This window comes from Hyperoodon ampullatus, assembly GCF_949752795.1.
Source record: "Hyperoodon ampullatus genome assembly, chromosome: 3".
Classification (NCBI taxonomy): domain Eukaryota; kingdom Metazoa; phylum Chordata; class Mammalia; order Artiodactyla; family Ziphiidae; genus Hyperoodon; species Hyperoodon ampullatus.
This window is the reverse complement of record NC_136916.1, coordinates 116804812-116826028: the sequence shown is the minus strand read 5'-3', so window position 1 is coordinate 116826028 and position 21217 is coordinate 116804812. Positions and strand designations below refer to the sequence as shown.

Here is a 21217-nt window from a genome sequence, read left to right as displayed (position 1 = left end):
CCTAGTTTCATAACAGCTGGTCTTGACACAGTGACAGGGGGCCATTATTATTTCATATGATAAGTTTAAAATCAAAAGTAGTTAATTGAATACTGATATTAACTTCATATTAATGAAGTACAGATTGGGTTTAAACTATTTATTTGTACTATAAAAATCATTCAGTTCCCTTTTCTTATTTTTAGAATGGTAATATTCCTTCCCCCCATTTCTATTTTTGCAGAAAGTAGAAGGAAGGAGGATTAGTGGATAATTATAGTGCTGTGATTGCAGCACCTGTGTGTTATTTCTTTTGATTGGCTAGTTCTATATTAAAGATTCCTACCAGCTAAAAGTCTCCTTCATCAAATGGCTTTTTATTAGCTAGTTTTGGCTTGGGTTTTAGATTTGCAACAAAAACCGTCTTAATTCAACTTAGACTTGTACTTTAAATTTTGTTCTGAATTTGTAAGTTTACCGTCACCTTTTTATCATTTCACCCATTTCAGTTTTTTTAATTTCAACGCCAGTGGCAACACACAATCACAGTAGGAATATAGCTTGAGCTATCCTGTTGTTATTAGCCATCAAGTTTGCGTATGCCACTCAATTTATAGGTACTAATAACTCTTCCCTAGAGAGCTGCCTTTTAAGGAATAAGTGTCTAACATATGGTAAGGAGATATAGGAATTAACTATTTTGGACTATGGTTACCATTGCAGATGCCAACATCACTGTTTGGAACTTTATCATCATCTCAATCACAAAAAACACCTTGTTTGTGGACTCAGGACTATTGTTTAAGTACTTAGAGTTCCTTATGTCTCCTTAATAAATGTTTTCCAAAGTAAAAGGGGAAAGATGTAAGTACTGTAGATTGGGTTGCTTTCATATTGTTGTTTATTTATTTATTTGACTACATCACACTTGGAAAATTAGAATATTTAGCTTTTAGAAGGTGAGTTACTGTAGTCTATAATAATTTACTAAGCTAACAGTATTTTCTGAAAATAATCCCCCAGAAGGAAACTTCAGACAGTGGGCTGCCTAATTTGTGATAACCGTTGCAGTTTTTCATTTAAATTCAACCATTAATGATTGTTTTCCTTCACTCTGCCACCTATACCTGAACTTTAAAAAATTGTTTTAGAAAGCGTCATTTTCTCTAATTATGATTTTTTTGCCGTTTTATTAAATACGTCATGTGTTTTTATACAAAATGAATACATTATGTCTAGATAATTTTAGTTTCTATAGCTTTATATAATTAGGGTTTCTTCAGAGTTTTATGAATCTCCTTTTGTATAGTGAAATAGAATTACACTTCAGAATGTATCTTTAAGAACCTAGGGGCAGGACAGGAATAAAGATGCAGACGTAGAGAATGGACTTGAGGACACAGGGAGGAGGAAGGGTAAGCTGGGACGACATGAGAGAGTGACATTGACATATATACACTACCAAATGTAAAATAGATAGCTAGTGGGAAGCAGCCGCATAGCACAGGGGAGATCAGCTCGGTGGTTTGTGACCACCTCGAGGGGTGGGATAGGGAGGGTGGGAGGGAGACGCAAGAGGGAGGGGATATGGGAATATATGTATATGTATAGCTGATTCACTTTGTTATACAGCAGAAACTAAACAACGTAAAGCAATTATACTCCAATAAAGATGTTCAAAAAATTTTAAAAAATAAAAAATAATTGTATCTTCTCTAGATATTCATTTCTTGCTCTAATCATCTCCTTGCTTTAGAAATATTAAATTTGCTTTCTCTCTGCCTAATTTTTGTGTAAACTCTAAATATAATAAGGTAAAGTAAAATATTTCATTTATAGGCCCTCTGAAAGTAGAGCATTTTAAAAGCAGGTAGGTGTCTCCACCCTACTTTTCATGAAGCATTTTACCCATTCAAGCAGACTTTTAAAAACAGCTTGTTTTGATAGCAGACTGTTCTCCTGTGGGCCTTCAGCCTTTGCTTCCTGGCAGCACCTTTGGTGCGAAAAGAGAGTGATCAATTGGGAGACTATCAGTGCCAGCATGCATAGAGTGATAAGTTAACACACCACTGGGAATTTCTAGGGCCCACCAAGATACTTCACTTCTAATGTGCTAACAAGCTCATTTTTCTACCTCTTGCCTCTTCAGTTATTTTTTTTCTCAGAAGAGCTTAGAAGTTGAGTGCATCAGGCATAATGAAAAGCTCTGTAGGAGGGAGAAGCAATAACCCCATTTTTCCCTTTTCAGCCAAATAGAAAATTAGTTTCTGGTAATACACAAAGGCCAGTATTTTTTGTACAAGGGGCACTGCTGTGAATCAAAGGACTCTATTAACTGCAGAAAATTCGGCAGCTGTGAATCTCCCCCAATGAAAAAAGTACTTTCCAACAAGTTGTGAGATATGTGGTATTATTTAGATTGAACCATCAGTTTCATCCCCTTTCATTTATAACCATATACCCTCTTTTAAAAGTGTGCTATATTACTTTTCTGTGTTAACACTCAAAAACATCTATATGATCCTTCCATAAAATCCTTTCAGTATAGCATCTTGTCCTGTTGCTACCCATTTCAGGAGTAAAATTCTTTTGAAGTTCAACCCCAGAATTGAAAATAATGGATTGCCAGGAATTGGAATTAAGATTATTTCAATATTTGATACATAAAATAAATTGTAGTATAAGAAGAGGTTACTCAAGTCATTTAGGTGATAAAAGACATCACAGTCTAAGTCAAGTGCATAATGAATATAGACTTACCTTTAACTCTTATTTTTTTTCTCAATCAATAATCTTTTGTAAATGTAACTGGCTATGGTATCTCCCACTGAATTAACATTTTAAATTATCTTCCTCTCAGAATTTTTTCTTGGTCTTGATTGTAGACTCGGTCTACAATCTCTGGAACTAAAGGACTACAACAATTGAATTGCAATTTTAAAAAGAGAGAACAATGAATTTTGAGGGTAAAATATTAAAATGGGTTTTGGGGAAAATTCAACGAATAAAGAAGAACCAATAAGCAAATTTTTATTATCCTTTACACTTAGTTAAATGTCTTAGGTAAAGCCTATCAACATAGCACACTGAGTACAGCTGGAAAACTTTTAAAAGTTGTAGAAGAAAGGTTAACTGATTTCTCAGTTCAGGAACTATACGACATGAAGTCAGCATGTGAGTTTTTCCTGATAATTGTATGTTGCTGCCTGCTGCTCTACATTTTGACAGCCATTTCCATAGTTGCTTTCGTGAACAACAGAAATATTCTCTCTCTTTCTCGCCCTCTCTGTGCTAACAGCACAATCAGGCCTGCTGAAACAGGAAGCCTGGAGTGGGTTGTTCAGAAGCAACAACACTTCAAGGTACTGGTTGCTTGTCAATAATATCAGAGAAGAAAATGTGGTGAAAGGGAAGTACAGTATTTTTCTGTCAGTGTCAGTGCCCTGTAGATGCTTTGTTAGACAGTATGTAGGAGTCCTGTGGACTCTGCAAATATTCCTGCTTGTTTCAGTGTTATGACTGACTAGGTATTTTTTCCTGACATACAGATTCAGCTGTGTATTTATCTTAACTGCATGGAGTTAAGTTCGAGGATTACAGCAACAGTAGTCTTCCATTCAAAATGAGAACAATTGTTGGGAAAATGCAGGGATTTTAGAAAAAGATGATATGCAGGAATTTTTCACAATAAATTATTACAAATGAAAAACAATTTCAGACATAGTACTTTAAGCATTATAATATTTATCGCGTGGCTTTTCAGAGTACCTCTGCAGATTGAAGCTGATTAACAAGATAAGATGAGCCCTAGGCTGACCTGATAGCAGTTGAATCCTTTCCCAAGTAAACTGTTACCTTTCTTTCTTCCAACAGTTTACTATTAATTATTTTCTAATAAATGTCTTCCTGTTAAGCTGCCAGGTATAGTGGTATCCTGAAGAGTAAACTTATGTTAAAAGCTACATTTTTTTCTCTTTAAAAAGCCGTACTTTTAATGATATGCAAGAATAGTTAATGAATAATTATATTTATTAAGAAGTAATGGCTTAGCAGTGATAGTAGTCCTTTTTGATGCGATCTGTTCTTTCCCAGTGTATGCTGCATTTAAGTTCATCCTTAACTGAAGGAAATCAGCTATGAGGAGAGAGCGCGGTATCTGCAAACGATTGTCCAGCACCATTTAGAACCAACGACATTTGAAGATTTTGCAGCACAGGTTTTTTCTCCAGCTCCCTACCATCATTTACCATCTGATGCCGGTAAGATTAAAAGCAAGTATTAGTTACTGTTCATTATTGGAACTTGAAATGCAATACCCTTTTGTTCTAAAAAACTCTTAAAATAATGGAAAACTTGCTTGAATAAACTTCCAGTCATTGAAATATAAATATTCTTCATCATTATTTTCATATTTGGCCTGTAAATTTGATTTATACTTTCTTTTACCTAAATACAGTTCCTTTAAAAGTCAACAGTCTTCATAAAAGCACATACACTACATTTTATCTGAGCTAATGGGCAGTAACTATTGTGTTTCACAGAATCGTTACTGAAGTATCTGCAAAAGAAATACAAGTTGAGCAGGCACTCTCAACTTCAGAGGATCAAATTTTATGGCCAAGAATATTGCCTTATCATCTCTAATTTTACAAATAAAGTTAAAATAATTGGTCTAGATTTAGAAGTACTTAGAGTAAATTATTTTGTAATATTTAAAGATTATAAGAGGGTACTGCATTTTTACAATTAACTAATTTTGAAGAAATCAGTAAGAAAATAAATGACTCATGGCCTTCCTATTCTGTAATTCTTTGCACTCCTTATGATTGTTTCATTTATTTTATTTTCCCTCTTTAGATCATTAAATATCAGTTCTGTTTATCTGAAGGTAAGATAAAGTGTCAAACAAAACACCCTTTGTTCTTCCCCCATTTCCTTTTTTAAAAATTAGCAAGCACTAAGCTTGTAACTCAGTTAATAAACAAACTTAACACTGCCCTGGTTCATACTAAACATTTCAGAAATTGTCACTAAATTTCCTCCAGAATTATACTTACTAACTTAGGTCTGCATGAAACACTAACACTGGTTCTGGGATAAAAATAACTAATAATAGAACCCTTGGTTGAAGTTAGTTACACCTTGTTGTATTGACCTTTTTGTTTCTCAGCATGAAAATGTAGTACTACTGAACTGAAATGGTGTGTCTTTGTATTTTGTAATGTGTTGCATTGTTATTGGGTATCTTAACTCATCAAATAGTTATTCTGTTGTGTGCCTCACACCATACTAGGCACCTGAAATACAAAGATGACTGTTTTAATGATGTTCAAGGGAAGCAGGAAAAGAGAATATAATATACTTGAAGTTCATCTTAATAAGCCTTCAGATTCTCTTCATATTATATAAGTTTTCTTTATAATAAGTAGTTTAAGAGGCACAGTACTCCTTTACTGGCCTAATTTGCTTGCAAAAAAAATTACTGTAATTCTCAGTTAAAGTCAATGAAATTAAAGCTTCCATTCCTGTCACCATTTAATTGGCCATTATAAAAATAATTTTACAAAAAAACTTGGAGCCCTTTCAATTAATTATATAGAAGACCTAGCAAAGAGAAAATTATATTAGACTGGGTTGACACTATCTAAAATTACTCAGCTCGGCATAAGAAAGATGGTAAAAGAAAGATACTAAAAATAAATTAATGAACAACAAAATAAAAACTAGTTAAGTATACCTGGACATTTCATTTTTAATAATAGAGAATATCTGATAAAATATCAGACATTATTAAAATAGACATGAATAACACTTTTGTGTACCATACATAGAGTTGAGCCATAAATTTCACAAATGAAAAATATTGGGCTTCCCTGGTGGCGCAGTGGTTGCGAGTCCGCCTGCCGATGCAGGGGACGCGGGTTAGTGCCCCAGTCTGGGAAGATCCCACATGCCGCGGAGCGGCTGGGCCCGTGAGCCATGGCCGCTGAGCCTGCGCGTCCGGAGCCTGTGCTCCGCAACGGGAGAGGCCACAGCAGTGAGAAGCCCACGTACTGCAAAAAAAAAAAAAAAAAATATTGATAATAAGGCCACGTTCAGACTAACTTTTCCCCTTAAATGTATAAAGGCTGTCAGTTTTCATGTTGTAGCTGTTTACTAGCTGGAGTCCTTCATATTCCTCTTCTTAATGTTCTTCTTATATTTTGCATATTATCCTGCACATTTGGCCAGATGTATAACATGGGAAGTAAGTAGTAGTCTCACTTTCTGAGACATTAGGTAAAGAATGATACAGCAGCCAAGTCAAGGCTCTTTGGTTAATTTTTTTTAATTGTCTTTGCCTTTAGGAACTGTTAGAAACATGCACTTGAATTTTTTAAAAGGTGTTTTTAAACACTGTAAATAACTTTTCCAGTATTACTTAATACATTTTTATGGTTTTTTGCAGACTTTAATAGTTATGAAAGATAAAAATTTTTATCAGTGGTTTTCAATTCAGCACAATAATATAAAAAGGAAATATTTACTCCTTTACAGTAGCAAAAACATTATGATATCTGAAGAATGATTTTTTATTCCCAGTTATCTCAGATTTTGATTTTCCTGTCACAAACCAACCCATAAATGTAGAAGTCCCTTTAAAGTTGTAAGTCAAAGTTGAGAGAGAAGACATGAAATAGGCCATGTAATAGCCATATGGACCTGACTTATGGTTTGCAAAAATTACATAATGGTGTGAAGATTTTTAGGTTCATTATTACTTTTTAACATGATGATAAAATTGATTTGCCCCATTGAGATTTAGATTAAATATCAGTTCTGTTTATCTGAAGGTAAGACAAAGTGTCAAACAAAACACCCTTTGTTCTTCCCCCATTTCCTTTTAACTTTAACTTGTAATCGAGAATCAACCGCAATTGAGAATCAACTTTAGATATCCCATGCATACCCCATCCAGACAAACTAATACTAATCAATACTAATGCAATAAATTGAAATTACATTTTAAAGGAACACCAGTACGATAATCATATAAAGGATATAATCTATTCTTTCTAACCAAACCTATAATATAATACTATTCAGTGGTAGTGGAAAAATACTGTTTTAAGTTTGGCTTAAAACTTAACTTGGCTCAAGCTTATTTAAAACCTACTTCCTGGTTAACAGTAATGTATCAACTGTGATGACATTGAAATCCAATGGGGGTTCTTCTAGATAATTTTTAGTATTTAAATAGACACGAAAAACATTTTTGGTATATCATAGTTGATCCATAAATTTCATAACTGTATTTTCTCAAAATGGACTCTGTCTGTGGCAGTAGACTGATACTTAAGGGAAATTATTTTTATCCCTAAGGTCACTGAGGGAGATATCGTGATGTCACACTTTGTTGATCTTCCATAACTACATTAAAACATTATTAGATTTTTCATGTCCTTTATTTAAAAAAAATTACAGGAAAAAAAATCCCTTTATCTTTGTCAGGCACGTGTGTGGAAAATATCAAAAGTTTTACTGTGACCTTCTTTTTTAACATTCATGAACACCTCTCCTCTGACTCTAAACTTTAAAATGAAATTACTCCTCTTCTTGGCCAGATTATATTGGCAGTTCAAAACCTAGATATTTTTCCCTAATGTCACATTGTCTTTTCAAATCAAGTTGTTTTTTTTCCTCCCCCTCCAATTCTTTTTTTTTAAATAAAAGAAAAATCTAGAATGCCAACAAGAAGAAACAGGATCCTGTTTTACTGCAAGTGCACAGTAAATATTAAGTTATCTTTCTTATTAAAAATACACACATAGAACAAATGTGTGGATACCAAGGGGGAAAGGGGTGGGGTGGGAGGAATTGGGAGATTGGGATTGACATATATACACTATTGATGCTATGTATAAAATAGATAACTAATGAGAACATACTGTACGGCACAGGGAACTCTACTTAATGCACTGTGGTGACCTAAATGGGAAGGAAATCCAAAAAAGAGGGGGGATATATGCACATGCATAGCTGATGCATTTTGCTGTACAGTAGAAACGCACACAACATTGTAAAGCAACTATACGCCAATAAAAATGTTAAAAATTTAAAAAAGGGAAGAGGAGGAAAGAGAATCTGCAGAGCCAGACACAGCAATTTTGGAAAAAGGGAAAAGACAGCTGTTGAGGAAGAAGCCTGGTCTATCCACACCACACTTAAGAGCGGCCAACAGTAAGGGGTGGGGACACCCTGAACAGCGCAGTGAGCCTTCGGGTCCAGCACAAATGTGTGTGCTGCCCACAACAGAGAAAATGTATGTATAGCAAAAAAAGATTAAAAATAAATATATATATATATATAAAATACACCCAGTTTTTTTCCAGTATTATGTCTTTTTACTATCATCAGCCATATTCAATGCCTATTATGTAGCATATCTAGAATTACCGCTAATACTCTATTAGTTGAGCTAGTACGTACCTCTCTTTGGATTTTCTCTACAAATTAAGTTAGAGATTTTAGTATCAATACTTTAAAAATTAAAGGGGTGATTGGTATTTGACTCCCTCTATATATGCACATGTATATACATATACATATATATACACACATATGCATATACATGTACAGTTGACCCTTGAACAACATGGGTTTGAACTGCACAGGTCTACTTAAACATGCATTTTTTTATCAGTATATATTATAGTACTACACAATCTGAGATTGGTTGAATCCGTGGATGCGGAACCATAGATACAGAGGAACCAGAACCACCTATAGGGAGGAACTGCATGTATGGAGGGCTGACTATAAGTTATAGGCACATTATATAGAGGGTTGGCGCCCCTAGCCCCTACATTCAAGGGTCCACTGTATACATACGTAAATATACATATACTACATACCACTTTGTATAATTACCTTTAGAAAACGTATAGGTTCCTACCTAAGTAAATCTTCTAAAAATTAGTAATAAGATTCAAATATTTCTATGCCATCAAAATAAGAGATAATCTAACAGTGATTTTGAAGACCTAGAGTAGTGTCTAATCTTCCTTAATTCTAACCTCAGTTTTGCTGTTAATTCACAAAATCTGTATTGCCACATGTAGATTAGATAGTATTATGATTGTCAGGCCCATCTCTTTGAATCTTTGAATGGAATGAATCATCAAAATTTAGCCATTAAACTTTTCTCCTTTTCCCAGGCTTTGAAATGATCTGGAAGAAAAGATTGTAGCTCTTCAGAAGATAGTTATTTTATATATATCCTAAATATTATTTCTAAGTGCCAGTAGAAAATGTTTCCTTCAACATATAACATAAGCTATAAGTTTGTTTACTGTGTTTTTAAAAACAAATGTTTTTAAAAATAAATAATCATATTTATTTATCACTAGGTTAGCCTGAAATTATAAGCAGCCAAATGTGTTCTCTTTTCAGTATTTTAAACTTAGAAATTTGGCTTGTATGTTGTTGACCAAGAAGCAAATAATATTAATCTTAAATAAAATCCATTAACCTTTTATAACAATAATTACTAGGTTCGGTTTTCATATAGAGCATTCATTCAGATGTAAAATTTGTGTAATGAAAATAATAATTGAGCGATTACTGAGTACCAGGCAGTGTGCTAAGTACCATCCTCTCACTGAATCTTCATGGCAATTCTATGAGACAAAAACAAAAAACCTTACCAACAGTCACCTAGTAAAGTCAGAGTCTGACTTCAGAGTACTTGAAGTATTAGAATTACTCATTTAGTCTAAATATTTTCAGTCCCTTTTTGATATTGAGAGAGGAGAGAAATTTCCCAGTAACCTGTCATATTTGCAAATTAGAAATTGTTAAAAATTTTATTTTGAAAGTTCTACTTTTCCACCCATTGAAAAATCATTTTTTATTATAATTTATTTATTTTTAGTATAGTTTTAAGGTTGCCGTGGAAGAACTACGGGCTTTGGAATCAGACTGATCTGGATTTAAATCCTAGCTCTGCGATTTCTTATCTGCATGAACTCAAATGAATTAATCTATTCTAAACCCAGTTTTCCCATTTGTAAGGAGATAAAACATGACAAGCTTAGACTGATATGTTCTAAGTCTGCAATAATGGTAGTTCTTGAATATCTCGAAACCTCAGGTTTGCCTGTGTTTCTGTACTGTTTTATTTTAAATTATGTGTTACTTTATGACATTCAGTGGTGCATCCACACTAATCTTAATCACTTATCAACTCCTTTAACAATATTAAAGCAGTAAGATGATTTGGGTAATCTGTCCTTTAATGTAAGGTTATGTTTTATAGGAATATTAACATAAAAGTGGATATTCTTTATTTTCCCCCGAACTAAACAGTTAAATTGTGTTCTCCACATTTTAACAATTGATGTTTTGTAAGTGGTCATTTTCTTCAAAAATATTTCTAGTTTCTATCCCTTCTTTTCTAATCCTCATCTTTTTTGATCTAAAGTCTATTAATGTTTGCTCTTATCGTAGTTTTATTATATAGCTACACTTATTGTATACCTGCTGTGTGCCAGGATCGTTGCATATGTAGGCATTCATTCCCCACAACTTTGCAAAATAACTAGTATTGTCTGTGTTTTACAAATAAGAAAACTGTCTCAGGTTAGTTTGCCCAATATCCAGCATCTAGTAACATGACAAACTTGTCATGTGTCTGTCTAACCCATGCTCTTTCTAAGGTGACACTGCCTCTTGGTTCAATGTTAATTAGAATTGCTTTCAAAGTCACAATATTTTTAAAGGCTGTATTTTGTAGGTCCAGTAACTTTAGCAGTTTTAAAGTGGTCATACCTGTCAGCAAGCAGTATAATCAAAGCCACAATAAATAACAATGCATTGAGTTCCCTTTTACAATCTTTATAGATCCTCAAAGTCATATTTATCATGTTATTTGTAATAATAGCTCATTGTAATCAATGTACAACATATGAATCAATTTATTATTCCATCAAGATACAGACAGCAGTCTATGAGTACTGTAAAAATGTTATTAATAGATACTATATGTAAAACATAGGAGCCAATTACTTTTTAAACTTTATACTTGAGAGGATATATTATCAATAGAAATAAATCAATATTCTTTATGACTCAGGTGATATAAATCAATACTTAGGCAGAATAGGATGTGAAATGAAGTGTAAGTATCACATTATTCTTTAAATCTAAAATTGAGATCTATCCACCATAAATTATTTATAGAGTTTGGGTATGCTGAGTATTTATCACAAACATCATTTGCTAAAACATGAGGCGGTACTGTATACCACACACTAAAAAGCCTGATTTGACTCAGTTGACTGAAAGGGGGTTTCACCTTGAAGGCAGTAAGGGAGACATAGAGGAATTGCTGTTTTTGAGGAAAATGTTCTTTGAATTTGGCGTACTCTAAAGCAGTGTTCTGTAATAAAACTTTCTATGATGATGGAAATGTTCTATATCTGCACTGTCCAGTATGGCTGCCACTAACCACATGTGACTGCTAAACAATTTAAATGTGGCTAGTGCACCAAGGAGCCAAATTTTTAATTTTTATTTACTTTTATTTTTTGCATTTATTTATAATTTTAATTAACTGTGATGTGGCTATGGCTACCATGTTGGACAGTACAGCCCTAGAGATTTTATGACTGAGTGGTTAGCATAACATGCCACCAGTACAATGAACACTTTAAAAGGTAGATGTTTAAAGAATCTCTCATAGACTTTTTTTTCTTTTCTTTTTTTCCTGTTTGAACTTGTTTTGTTAGTGGGTAAGTATAACCTTTGAATTTACAAAGCATTTGTCCATTGTGAAACCTCATCACCCTAATGCATTGCATGCCCAATTGTATTTCATAATAAAAACCTGATTACTGTCTTCTCTACTCCTCTGTTAACACCTGTAAAATTCTGCACTTTGTCGCTCATATCTGTTATCTATCTTCTCTTTTGTTTTCTCACTTCTGCTCGCTACTCCATTTCTTCATTCACAACAAAGAAAGAAATGCAGTGATAGTTCTCTTCCTCCCAAAACCTCCACTAGAAAACATTGGCCATCTCAAGGTAAAGAGCCATGGGAAGGCCTCTCATGATTGGCCGGGAATAGTATGCATTACCAGCAAAGCATGAGCTACTGCTCTTCACCTTCCTTCTGCCATCCATCTGCAGTGCTTCCCTAAAAAGGTCCGTGGATTCATATTCTCCTCTAGGTTTTCCAGTATGGGCCCAGTATGAACCAACTCAGATCTTCAGGAAGAGTAAAGGTGGACAGAAATATATGTCCTTCTTGTATTTTGAAGGTCAACTTCATTTCAATTAGAAAAGAGAATGTTGGAGAAGTTACTTTAGAAAGGAGGGCAATTTACCTGGATTAGAATTAGTGATAAAATGTTTTTTCCTTGACAATATATGTTTGTTCTTAAGTATAATATTTGGTCTTAAAAACTTTTAAGTGTTCTACAGAGATACATTCTTAATTTCCTAAGACATCTCAGTAGGATCTGTACCCCTTACTGAACAGTTTTATGTTTCCTTATAAATATTCATAACTTCAGTTTAAGCACAAATGTTTCATTATAAGGAAATAGTTGTATAAGTATTCCCAAGCTCGAAGTGTCAGCGTGGTGCTACACTGGCTAACAAATATGCCAAAAGTTTGCCTACAGAGTTAGGAGCTGTTTAAGTTTAAGCCTGCAACCTGTGTGACATGTCTTTGTTTGTGACACTCGTAAAGATAATTTTTATGTACATAAGACCAAGGAAATCTGGATTAAAATGCCTCAAAATATACAGAATTTTTAAAAATTTGTTATTCTGTTATATTTTCAGATTTTTTGTTTTCTTGAAGGGTTTTTAATTTTTAATGTAATTTCTTATTCATGAAATATTTAAGAGCCTACAGTGTGCAAAGTTCTGTAGTATTGCTGTGAATTAGAGAATCATAACTCAGAAATAAAGTACAAAAGTGAAGAAGTACTTTGTAAATAAATGATATGAAGAATTTTCCAATTTCAACTTGTTTTGCTTCTTTCAAATTTTTATACCTTACTAATTCTACTGGTTATCTACTTGCTATAACTGGATAGTGTAACTGCAAAAGTTTAAGAAAAGAAAAACATTACTTGTCAATTCTAAGTTTGAGAGATCAGTTTGTCTTTTTTGACTGACTTTCAGATAAGAGTTCTTGTCCTCCTCCTTCCCCAGGGCATTTATCTTGCTCCTTCTTAAAAGCATATTTAACTACCTAGCATGTATAATGGTCTCATACTGCTAAGTTCCTTTTTGGAAACGTTTGGTGCTGTTTTGTTTTCAAGTTTGAGCAATGAAGGCCCTTTTCTTGATTATACCCTGTACCCTAGAGATAGGAATTGGTCCTTCTCACCTGCTTCTTAAGCCCTTACGTGCATGCTAATGGTGCTTTGGATCCCTGTCCTTTCTGTCCCAAAGATTTTGCTTCCCATTGCTTTTTCTGGGGAGCTCTCTGGTTGGTTCTGGCTCTGGAAATAATGATTGGTGCTTTCATGCTAATATGATGACATGAGCCACCAGATCACTGTCGTAACAAGCAAGTTTGGGGCTTGCTCTTTCCTCTCAAAAGACCTCACTAAGGGTTGGGATCCATGCTGCAGATCTGTAGCAGAAGAGTTACTTCTTACAGGGTGAGTGGCTGGATGACTTGCACTAATGCTCTTGCTGTTTCCCACAGGCTCCTACCCAGAGATTCTACCCAGTGAAACTCCCACAGCAACGCAGGTAGATGGGGCTGACCTGGCCTCACCAATGTCTCCTCGAACTAGCAAAAGCCGCATGTCCATGAAGCTGCGTCGTTCCTCTGGCTCAGCCAATAAATCCTAAGGAGACAGCAGCCCAGCAGTGATCAGCAGTAGCCACCTTAGCATGAACATAGCGTTAACCCTTTCAGGCTTCGTGTTTGCCATAACATGCATGTTCCTTCCTGAACATTTATTTTAGAAAACACTGGATTTAAATAACTTGTAACTTAGTATTTTAGATTTGGGTTGTTTATTCGGTTGGTTTTCCCCCCACACTCCAAGCTGCCGTATGGGGGGCAGGGGGTGGGGAGTTTTATTCTACACCCTTTACCTTCCCTAGATAATTACGTCTAAGTAGTTTTAATTTCATAATTAACTTTGAGCCAAAATATAATTGGACAGATAGTCTCATTATTTTATTTATCGTGCCCCATTACAACTTTATGGCTCAGTAAATATATAATTTTTTAAATAAATGTACATCTTTAAATTTAAGCATTTGTAAAGTTGTAGCAATAGTTGCAGATCTGTTAATACACAGGATGTGTATGGATTATTTATGTTATCAAAATAAACCACTTAAAATAAATGGTCTTTTAGTATCTCAAGTTCCAGCTGAAATAATTTTAGCGTTAACTTTTTCTTCCCAAAGCAATGTCTCATTTCTTGGCTGTGCAGTGATGCCATGACATATCTAAAAACCAGAAAAATCACTGCGCTGAACTTTGATTCATGTTTAGCTTCCAAATATTTTTCTAATGTTTTGCTTTTTAAATGGTATCACTGTTAAATGCCATTTCTGTTTTGAGATTGTGGCCCCTTATTGGCTGCTGGATCCTGGTATATCTATGTTCTTTCTTAAGTACCAAAAAGGGAGGAATGGGGTGGGGTGGGTAGGAAAAGAGAAAAGAAGGAGAAAACTTTTCTGACTTAAGTGTGTGGCTTAAATTATGTGTATTATTGTCAAAAGGGAACATGACCCAGGAGTCTAAATTTATCTAATATTGTTAATACTGAACTTGCACGTGCGGGTTGGTGTACATTCCACCCTCCAGAAATATTTTCCTACAGTAGATAAGCTGCTCACATTTTGCTCACATTTTGTTTTGAACGGGCATCTCCTAAGGAAATGTAGCATGACATTGGTACTAACTGCATGTGTAAATACATCATACTGGCAAACTATAAAATATAAATTATGTATCATCATTCATGTAGTATCTACAAATTTGTAACAGTGGAATAAAGATGGTATTTAATAATACAATAAAAATATTCTTATCATTTCGTGTCCATGAGTGTTGATTTGTCTTTTGTATTTTGTCTTCTATATTTTTTCAGACTTAAGCAGGGCTGTATGATTAATGGAGAGATATAAAGCATAAACCTAGGTTATCTTAGCTCATCATGAAAAATGAATTTTAATTCCCTTCTCAGGATATACCCCACCTTATTTCTCAGAGATCCTACCACAGTCATTAAAACTACAGGAAATTTTTCACCTTCATAAGGGCTCGCCAGAAACTTCCCCCAATGCACTTGGTTAAAGTATCAATTTATCTCACCCTCATGCTTCTTTGATTTGTTAAATTTTACTTTTTTTGGTAATATACATTCAGGAACAAAACTTTTTACAGACAGTTTCTTTAGCAGGCTTTCAGAGTTCCTGTGCACTTAAATATTGGATTGCCTTATAAATAAAAACAAATTCCTATGAAACTATGTAGAAAATAAACTTAAAAAGTCCCGTGAAAGCTTATATAAAGGATAAACATGGATAGAGACAGTCCCTGGGAAAAAGATTAAACAATATAGACAGTTTCCCACAACCAAGGTGAAGAATTGCAGAAAAGATAAAGTAACTATTTACACATTTCTATAGTGCTTTCATTTAAAAAAAAATAAACAGCTAATGGTTTGGTGATATGTAACAAAATGGAGTGAAAATACCAACTTAAAAATACGGAAGTTGATTAGCACAATTAACTTTTTATTCATCTTCAGATAAACTATTCACTAGCTTTTTGAAAAAGAAGAAAATATTTAAAATAGATTTCCTGTTGACATTTTTGGGTGGTAAAGTATCTTTAATATTTAAAGAAGAGTACATATTCTTTGCCTTTTGGAGCTCAGTCTATGCGGCCATACTTCATAGTATATATACTATATAAGGAAATTTTCCCATTTTATTTCTGCACCATTACATTCATTTACAAAATATAATTTCTCCTGTCTGTATTCTATCTAAATGGGTCACTAAGATTACTGGCTTTGGGGAGATAAGAAGTGAGGCTTTTAAAATTAGGCTGTGTTCAATGGGATTCTTAAGACAAACACAGAACACAACAAAGCACCAGCTATGTACATTTATTTGGTGGTAAGCATCTTACAAATATGGGCTATCTGTCAAGCAATATTCAGCCAGTGTCCCAAACTGGCTATTAGGGCATAGGTACAGAATGTATGCTAAATATGGTAATACAAGAAAATTCAAAACCAGGTTGCAGCTGAAAAGAAAATATTGGATATTGAATGAATTGCCATTCATTTCCATAGCGGATTAGAAGTATTAACATCTTCCTTAAGCTGAACATAGTGTCATATATAATACACATTATGATTACAACAGAAGCACTAAACAATTTGGATGAAACCCTACTAAAACAGTCAAACTTCAGGAAATGAGTTCTATGTTTCCCAAAAGCTATTTAAAGAAAGGTTTAAAGTATCTTCCTGAATACTGCACATGAGAGCTAGAGGTGAGAATTTGGGGGGTGTCTCAACTCCTTCCAGTAAAGAGGTGCTATTCCCCACCTCCAAACACTAGCTTAAGAGTGGACTTAATAATTGAGAAAAGGAAAGTTTACAAGATTTCTCATATCACCCAAAAGCGCGCAAACATCTTAACATTTCCTGCCCACAGACACAGGTCTTGTATTTCCCACCCACCCGACGTAAGTTTGGCACCAATCACAAAACTTTTAATTCACAGAATATACAATGCAAGATATCTGACCCTATTGAGACAGAAACCACACAGGCGCCTGCGATGACAAGAGGAAGAAGAGGAAAAAAAAAAAAAAAAAAAAACTACCACTTTTGGTAGCTAGAATCCTTTGTAGATAGAGACATGCACGCATTCACTGCGACTTTCCATAGGAATTACAAGTCATATAGGATTCATTGGGGTCTCCAGAGTTTGGTGAGAGCAGGGGAATCCTATTTTCGTGGGGAAAGTGAGAAGGGATTTAAAGCTGATCATTTTTGACCGAGAACGGTTATACCATATACATACCTGCTCTAGAGAGGGATTTTACATTTCGCTGCCCGCTCCTCTGGCGGCACATTGACTACTGGGAGTTTTAGGAGAGAAAATAAGGGAGGAAAGAGGGTAAACTTGCAAGTTGAAGAAAGACCCACAGAAATTCCCATGATCTGTTTGCTCCAAGGCCACCCTCAAGCCTCTTCGTCTTTCGCCCTCAACAGCCCGGCCGCAATGGCATCTGCAGCAGCAGTACCTGCCTACTTTCTGAGGGGTGGCACTTATTGATGTGCCGGGTCAGGCCCGGGGAGCTAAAAAAAGTGGACGGGCAGTGCTTGCAGGAGAAAATTTGCTGAGCACTCCCGTCGGACGCCCCTCCTGGGCCCGGTGCTTCGGGAGGCGCCCCGGCCAGAGCGGGCAGGAGCAGCTCCTCGCGGACCGCATGCCACAGCCGGTGCTTGTCCCTGATGTCTGCCGACGGGAAGTGCGCCCCGCACAGCGGGCAAGCGAAGGCGAGTGGGGCAGCGCGTTCGGAGCCAAAGCCCGGGGCAAGCGCGCGGGCCGAGCCCGCCTCGTGAGTGGCCAGGTGCTTGCGCAGATAGGCTTGCCGACGGAACTTTTTGTGGCAATATGGGCACACGAAGATCTCGGGTCCCCCGACAGCACTGACCCCGCCCGGCTCAGGCACCCGGCGCCCCAACACCCCCACCGTATAAGGGACCTGAGGCAGCGAAGGCTCGGGGTGGGACAACACCTGGAGGCCTTGTGATGGAGCGCTGTCCCGGTGCTGCTCCGCCCCGGAGCTGTCCCCGGCCTGCGGGTGCTGATCCGCAGTTCTCTCTGCCCGGCTGTTCTCCTTCCCCTCCGCCAGGAAAGATGCAACAGCCCCGGAATCCGGGGAGGACGAGGTCGACGAAGGGGGCAGCTTCCCATCGGCTGAGGAGACTGTGGCGGCATTGGCCGCTGCGGGACGCGGCTTGTGCCAGCGGCGATGGGAGGCGAGGTTCGCAGGGCAGCTGAAGACCTTGTCGCACTCGGGACAGCGGTACTCGACGCGCACGATGCGGGAGCAGCGGTGCTGAGCCAGCGCGAAGGGGTCTGCGTACTGCTCCTTGCACAGCTGGCAGATGAACTCCCCCAGCGGCGTGCGGCTGCCCCCCAGGCCCCGGGACGACGCTCCGGGCTCCTCCTCCTTGATCTTCAGGCCCAGCACAGGGGACGTGGTGACTTCATCGGCGAAGCTCAACTTCCTCATGGCTTTTGGCTTCTTGACTCCAGCGGCCGCGGGCCCAGACGTGCAGCCCGGAGGTGCCTTGGAGCAGCGCTCGCCGCCGGTGGCCCGCTTCAGGCCGTGCAGGGAGGCCGAGAGAGGCGCGGGGTCCGGATGGAGCGCGGGGTCCGGGAACGGTGCCCGGAGCGGCAGCAGGAACTGCTCCCGCGAGGTCGGTGCTGCTGCTGGCGCCACCGAGCAGGAGAAAGCGGCCACGGTGGCGGTGCCCCCGGGGAAGGACTCAGCGGAGACGGGCGAGCTGAGGCAGCGCTCCATGAACGCCCGGCGCAGCTCCGCGCCCGCCGGCTTCGTGGGGCTGGGGCTGGGCCCGGGACCCTCCCGGCCATCTGCCCTCCACTCCGCGCCTTCCCTCCCGCCCGCCCCTGGGCTCACCCCAGCCGCCCTACAGGACGACCCCGACAGCTCGTGGGCCGCTTCCTCCTCCGGGGTTGGGGGTCCCGCCCTCTCCGCACCGGGCTGAGGGGCACTGGAAGCCTCCTCGGGGAAGGGCGGCGTCCCCTGGGGCCCCAGCAGGGGGAAGACCCGCTCTGCTAGACGCACTCGGTACGAGCCGCCTGTCCGTTTAGTTCGCTTTACCAGGAAGCCCCGAGGCATGGTGGAGTCGGAGCGCTCGGGGGCAAGGAGTAACGGGGGCGCCGCGGGGTCTGAGAGCGGGAGAGCACCGCTGCTGCCCGAGCTTCGCCGCCGCAGGCATGTGTCCGCCGCCTTTATAGCTGAGACGCGGGCCGGGGGACCGCCGGGTCGCCTTCGCAGGACCAGCCAATCAGGAGTGGGAGCGGGCGCGGGGGGGTGGGGCTGTCTCGGGGCTGGGCTCGCGGGGGGCCTGGAGGCGGGCGGCGGCGGCGCGGGCCCCTGAGCCCGGCTTAGCTGCTTCCTGCAGCCGCCTCCTCCCTGCCGCCCACCAGGCGAAGACGCCCGAAGGTAAGGTGCGGAGTGTGAGGAAGCTCAGCACTCCCTGCCTCAGCGGCCTCCAGGGGCCGTCTGGGGTGCCGGGCGGAGAGGCCACCTCTCAGCGCCCTCCTTGCAGGCCCCGGGACCCTGCTGCCCCCTGCGCGTGGGAGTCTGACGGAAAAGCCCCGGCTCTGCGGTGGCAGAGCTGAGAGGAAGGGCGACGGGGAAGCGACCGGTTGGGTGTCAGCCGGGGAACGGGTTAACGTCCTATGCTTGTATGGAGCTGATGAGAAGCTGCGACAGAGCGGCAGGGCGGCTAAATCCACCGCCCCGTGCCTACACTTGACGGTGGGAGTACGTCTGCCATCCAGTATCGATCGAGACTGCGCGCGTCTGTGATACTATGAGAATTCATCTGGGAAGAAGGACTCTCAGTGCGGGAGATCGTGCGTGCTGGAAAGCCTCTGCAGCTCAGGACGCCAGCAGGTTTCTGGACCCTGGTCCTCGGGGCTTATAAATGCCTCCTCCCGGATTGGGAATAGGAGTGGGGAGGGGAAAATGGAATCTCATTTTCGACTGTCCTCAGATCAAGTGGTTTTTCTGTTCACACCTTCCACTTGTACTACCCAGAGACATGACAGTGCCTAACTGACCTGTTTAGCATGGAGTAGATTGAGTGAGAAATACTGGTGGAATCAGGATTACATCTGCTTCCCCTTGGATAAGAGATAGTTTGCAAAAGGTGTGCTACGGACCGTTAAAAGCTCAATAAAACTTCATCCAGCACTGTTTTAAGCACTAGAAGAGATTTGAAAGTTTGTAATACTAGCTGAGAACTATGAAATAATTAGAAAATATATGACAGATGTGTAACAAAATGCCAAAAATCCACGGTATAGAAAAGTACAATCTGAGAATAGGAAGGGGAAAGAACTATGTGTTCAAGCCTCCTTCCTAAGCCAAACTGCAGAAACAGACTGAGCGATGTGTTTTCAGACTAGACTATGGCATAACAGATCTAGTCATTAATAACACATATTGTCTTCCTTCTAGTGAATGAAGTATTTTTACATAGAGAGCATTATTTGAGGGAAGATTTGGAAGTAATTATATATTTGTTAATACTGGCTATATTTTATGCACTCTACTTAAGTAATCTGATCTTTTCACAAACACAAAACAGAAGTAGATATTATTTATTACTCTCCTTTTTGATGAGAGGATTGAACTGTAAGAGAAGTCGCGTAACTGGCAGAAGTCACCCAGAGCCCAGATTCAAACCAAGTTCCAGCTAATTCCAAAGCCCAGACTTTCCATTATACTGGTGTCTTCAAACTATTTTTTTTCTGATCACATCCCATAATAAGAAATATTTTACAGAACACACACGTAACTGAAACAAGTGTTTCACAAAATAATGTTTACCCTTAACTAGGTGCAATGCAGTTTTGTATTTTCTACTCAATTCTATTTTCTTTCTTTTTTAAATGCTAGTCATAGCAAACAAATTTATTTCATAACTCACTAATGGGGGTTAGGTCCCACAGTTTGAAAAACACCATCATTATGATGTTTCCTATTAAACAGGATGAAATCATACAAAATTAAATAAAGTAAATAAACCTGACACTTCATAATTAAAATTAATATTCTGAATCACTATTTAAAATATTTGAGTCATTTAGTAGTGTAGGTAAACTTAGTTTCCCAAATTGATCATTTCTGACATGTCAGTTTATGTATGACTTCTAACTCAACTTCTTCTCAATGTTTCTCCTTTCCTCTTTCTCCTAATGACCCAGATATTGTGTGGTTTGGAAAATCTGAAATAAGAATTTTAATTCTTTAAGATAACCCCTTTTCAAGAGGGGCTTTTCCTTGGGTGCATAGTACTCTGTGAGAATTGCAGTCAACCATATGACTCAGCATTTGTGCTTCCAGGTGTATACACAGAAAAATTGAAAACAGGGACTGAATCACACACTGGCAACACCAATATCCACTGTAACGTTCTCCACAATA

General features: G+C 38.6%; 2 protein-coding genes across 4 annotated transcripts in view; one reads left to right on the top strand and one right to left on the bottom strand.

Annotated features, from left to right (window-relative positions):
- Nucleotides 1-13833, top strand: part of RALGAPA1 (Ral GTPase activating protein catalytic subunit alpha 1) — a gene marked incomplete at its 3' end in the record, with an annotated part of 235275 nt that extends 221442 nt beyond the window's left edge. For all 3 annotated transcript variants that reach the window (XM_079701197.1, XM_079701195.1, XM_079701196.1), the window contains 2 exons: nt 4114-4238; nt 13685-13833. In XM_079701197.1, coding sequence (XP_079557323.1) covers nt 4114-4238; nt 13685-13833 — 274 coding nt within the window. The remainder of the gene's footprint in view (nt 1-4113; nt 4239-13684) is intronic.
- A 3397-nt stretch (nt 13834-17230) lies between these two features.
- Nucleotides 17231-18998, bottom strand: INSM2 (INSM transcriptional repressor 2; the record flags this gene model as incomplete). Its single annotated transcript, XM_079699548.1, has 1 exon — nt 17231-18998. The coding sequence occupies exon 1, from the start codon at nt 18896-18898 to the stop codon at nt 17231-17233; it is 1668 nt and encodes a 555-aa protein (XP_079555674.1). The 5' UTR covers nt 18899-18998.
- Nucleotides 18999-21217: the final 2219 nt, after the last annotated feature.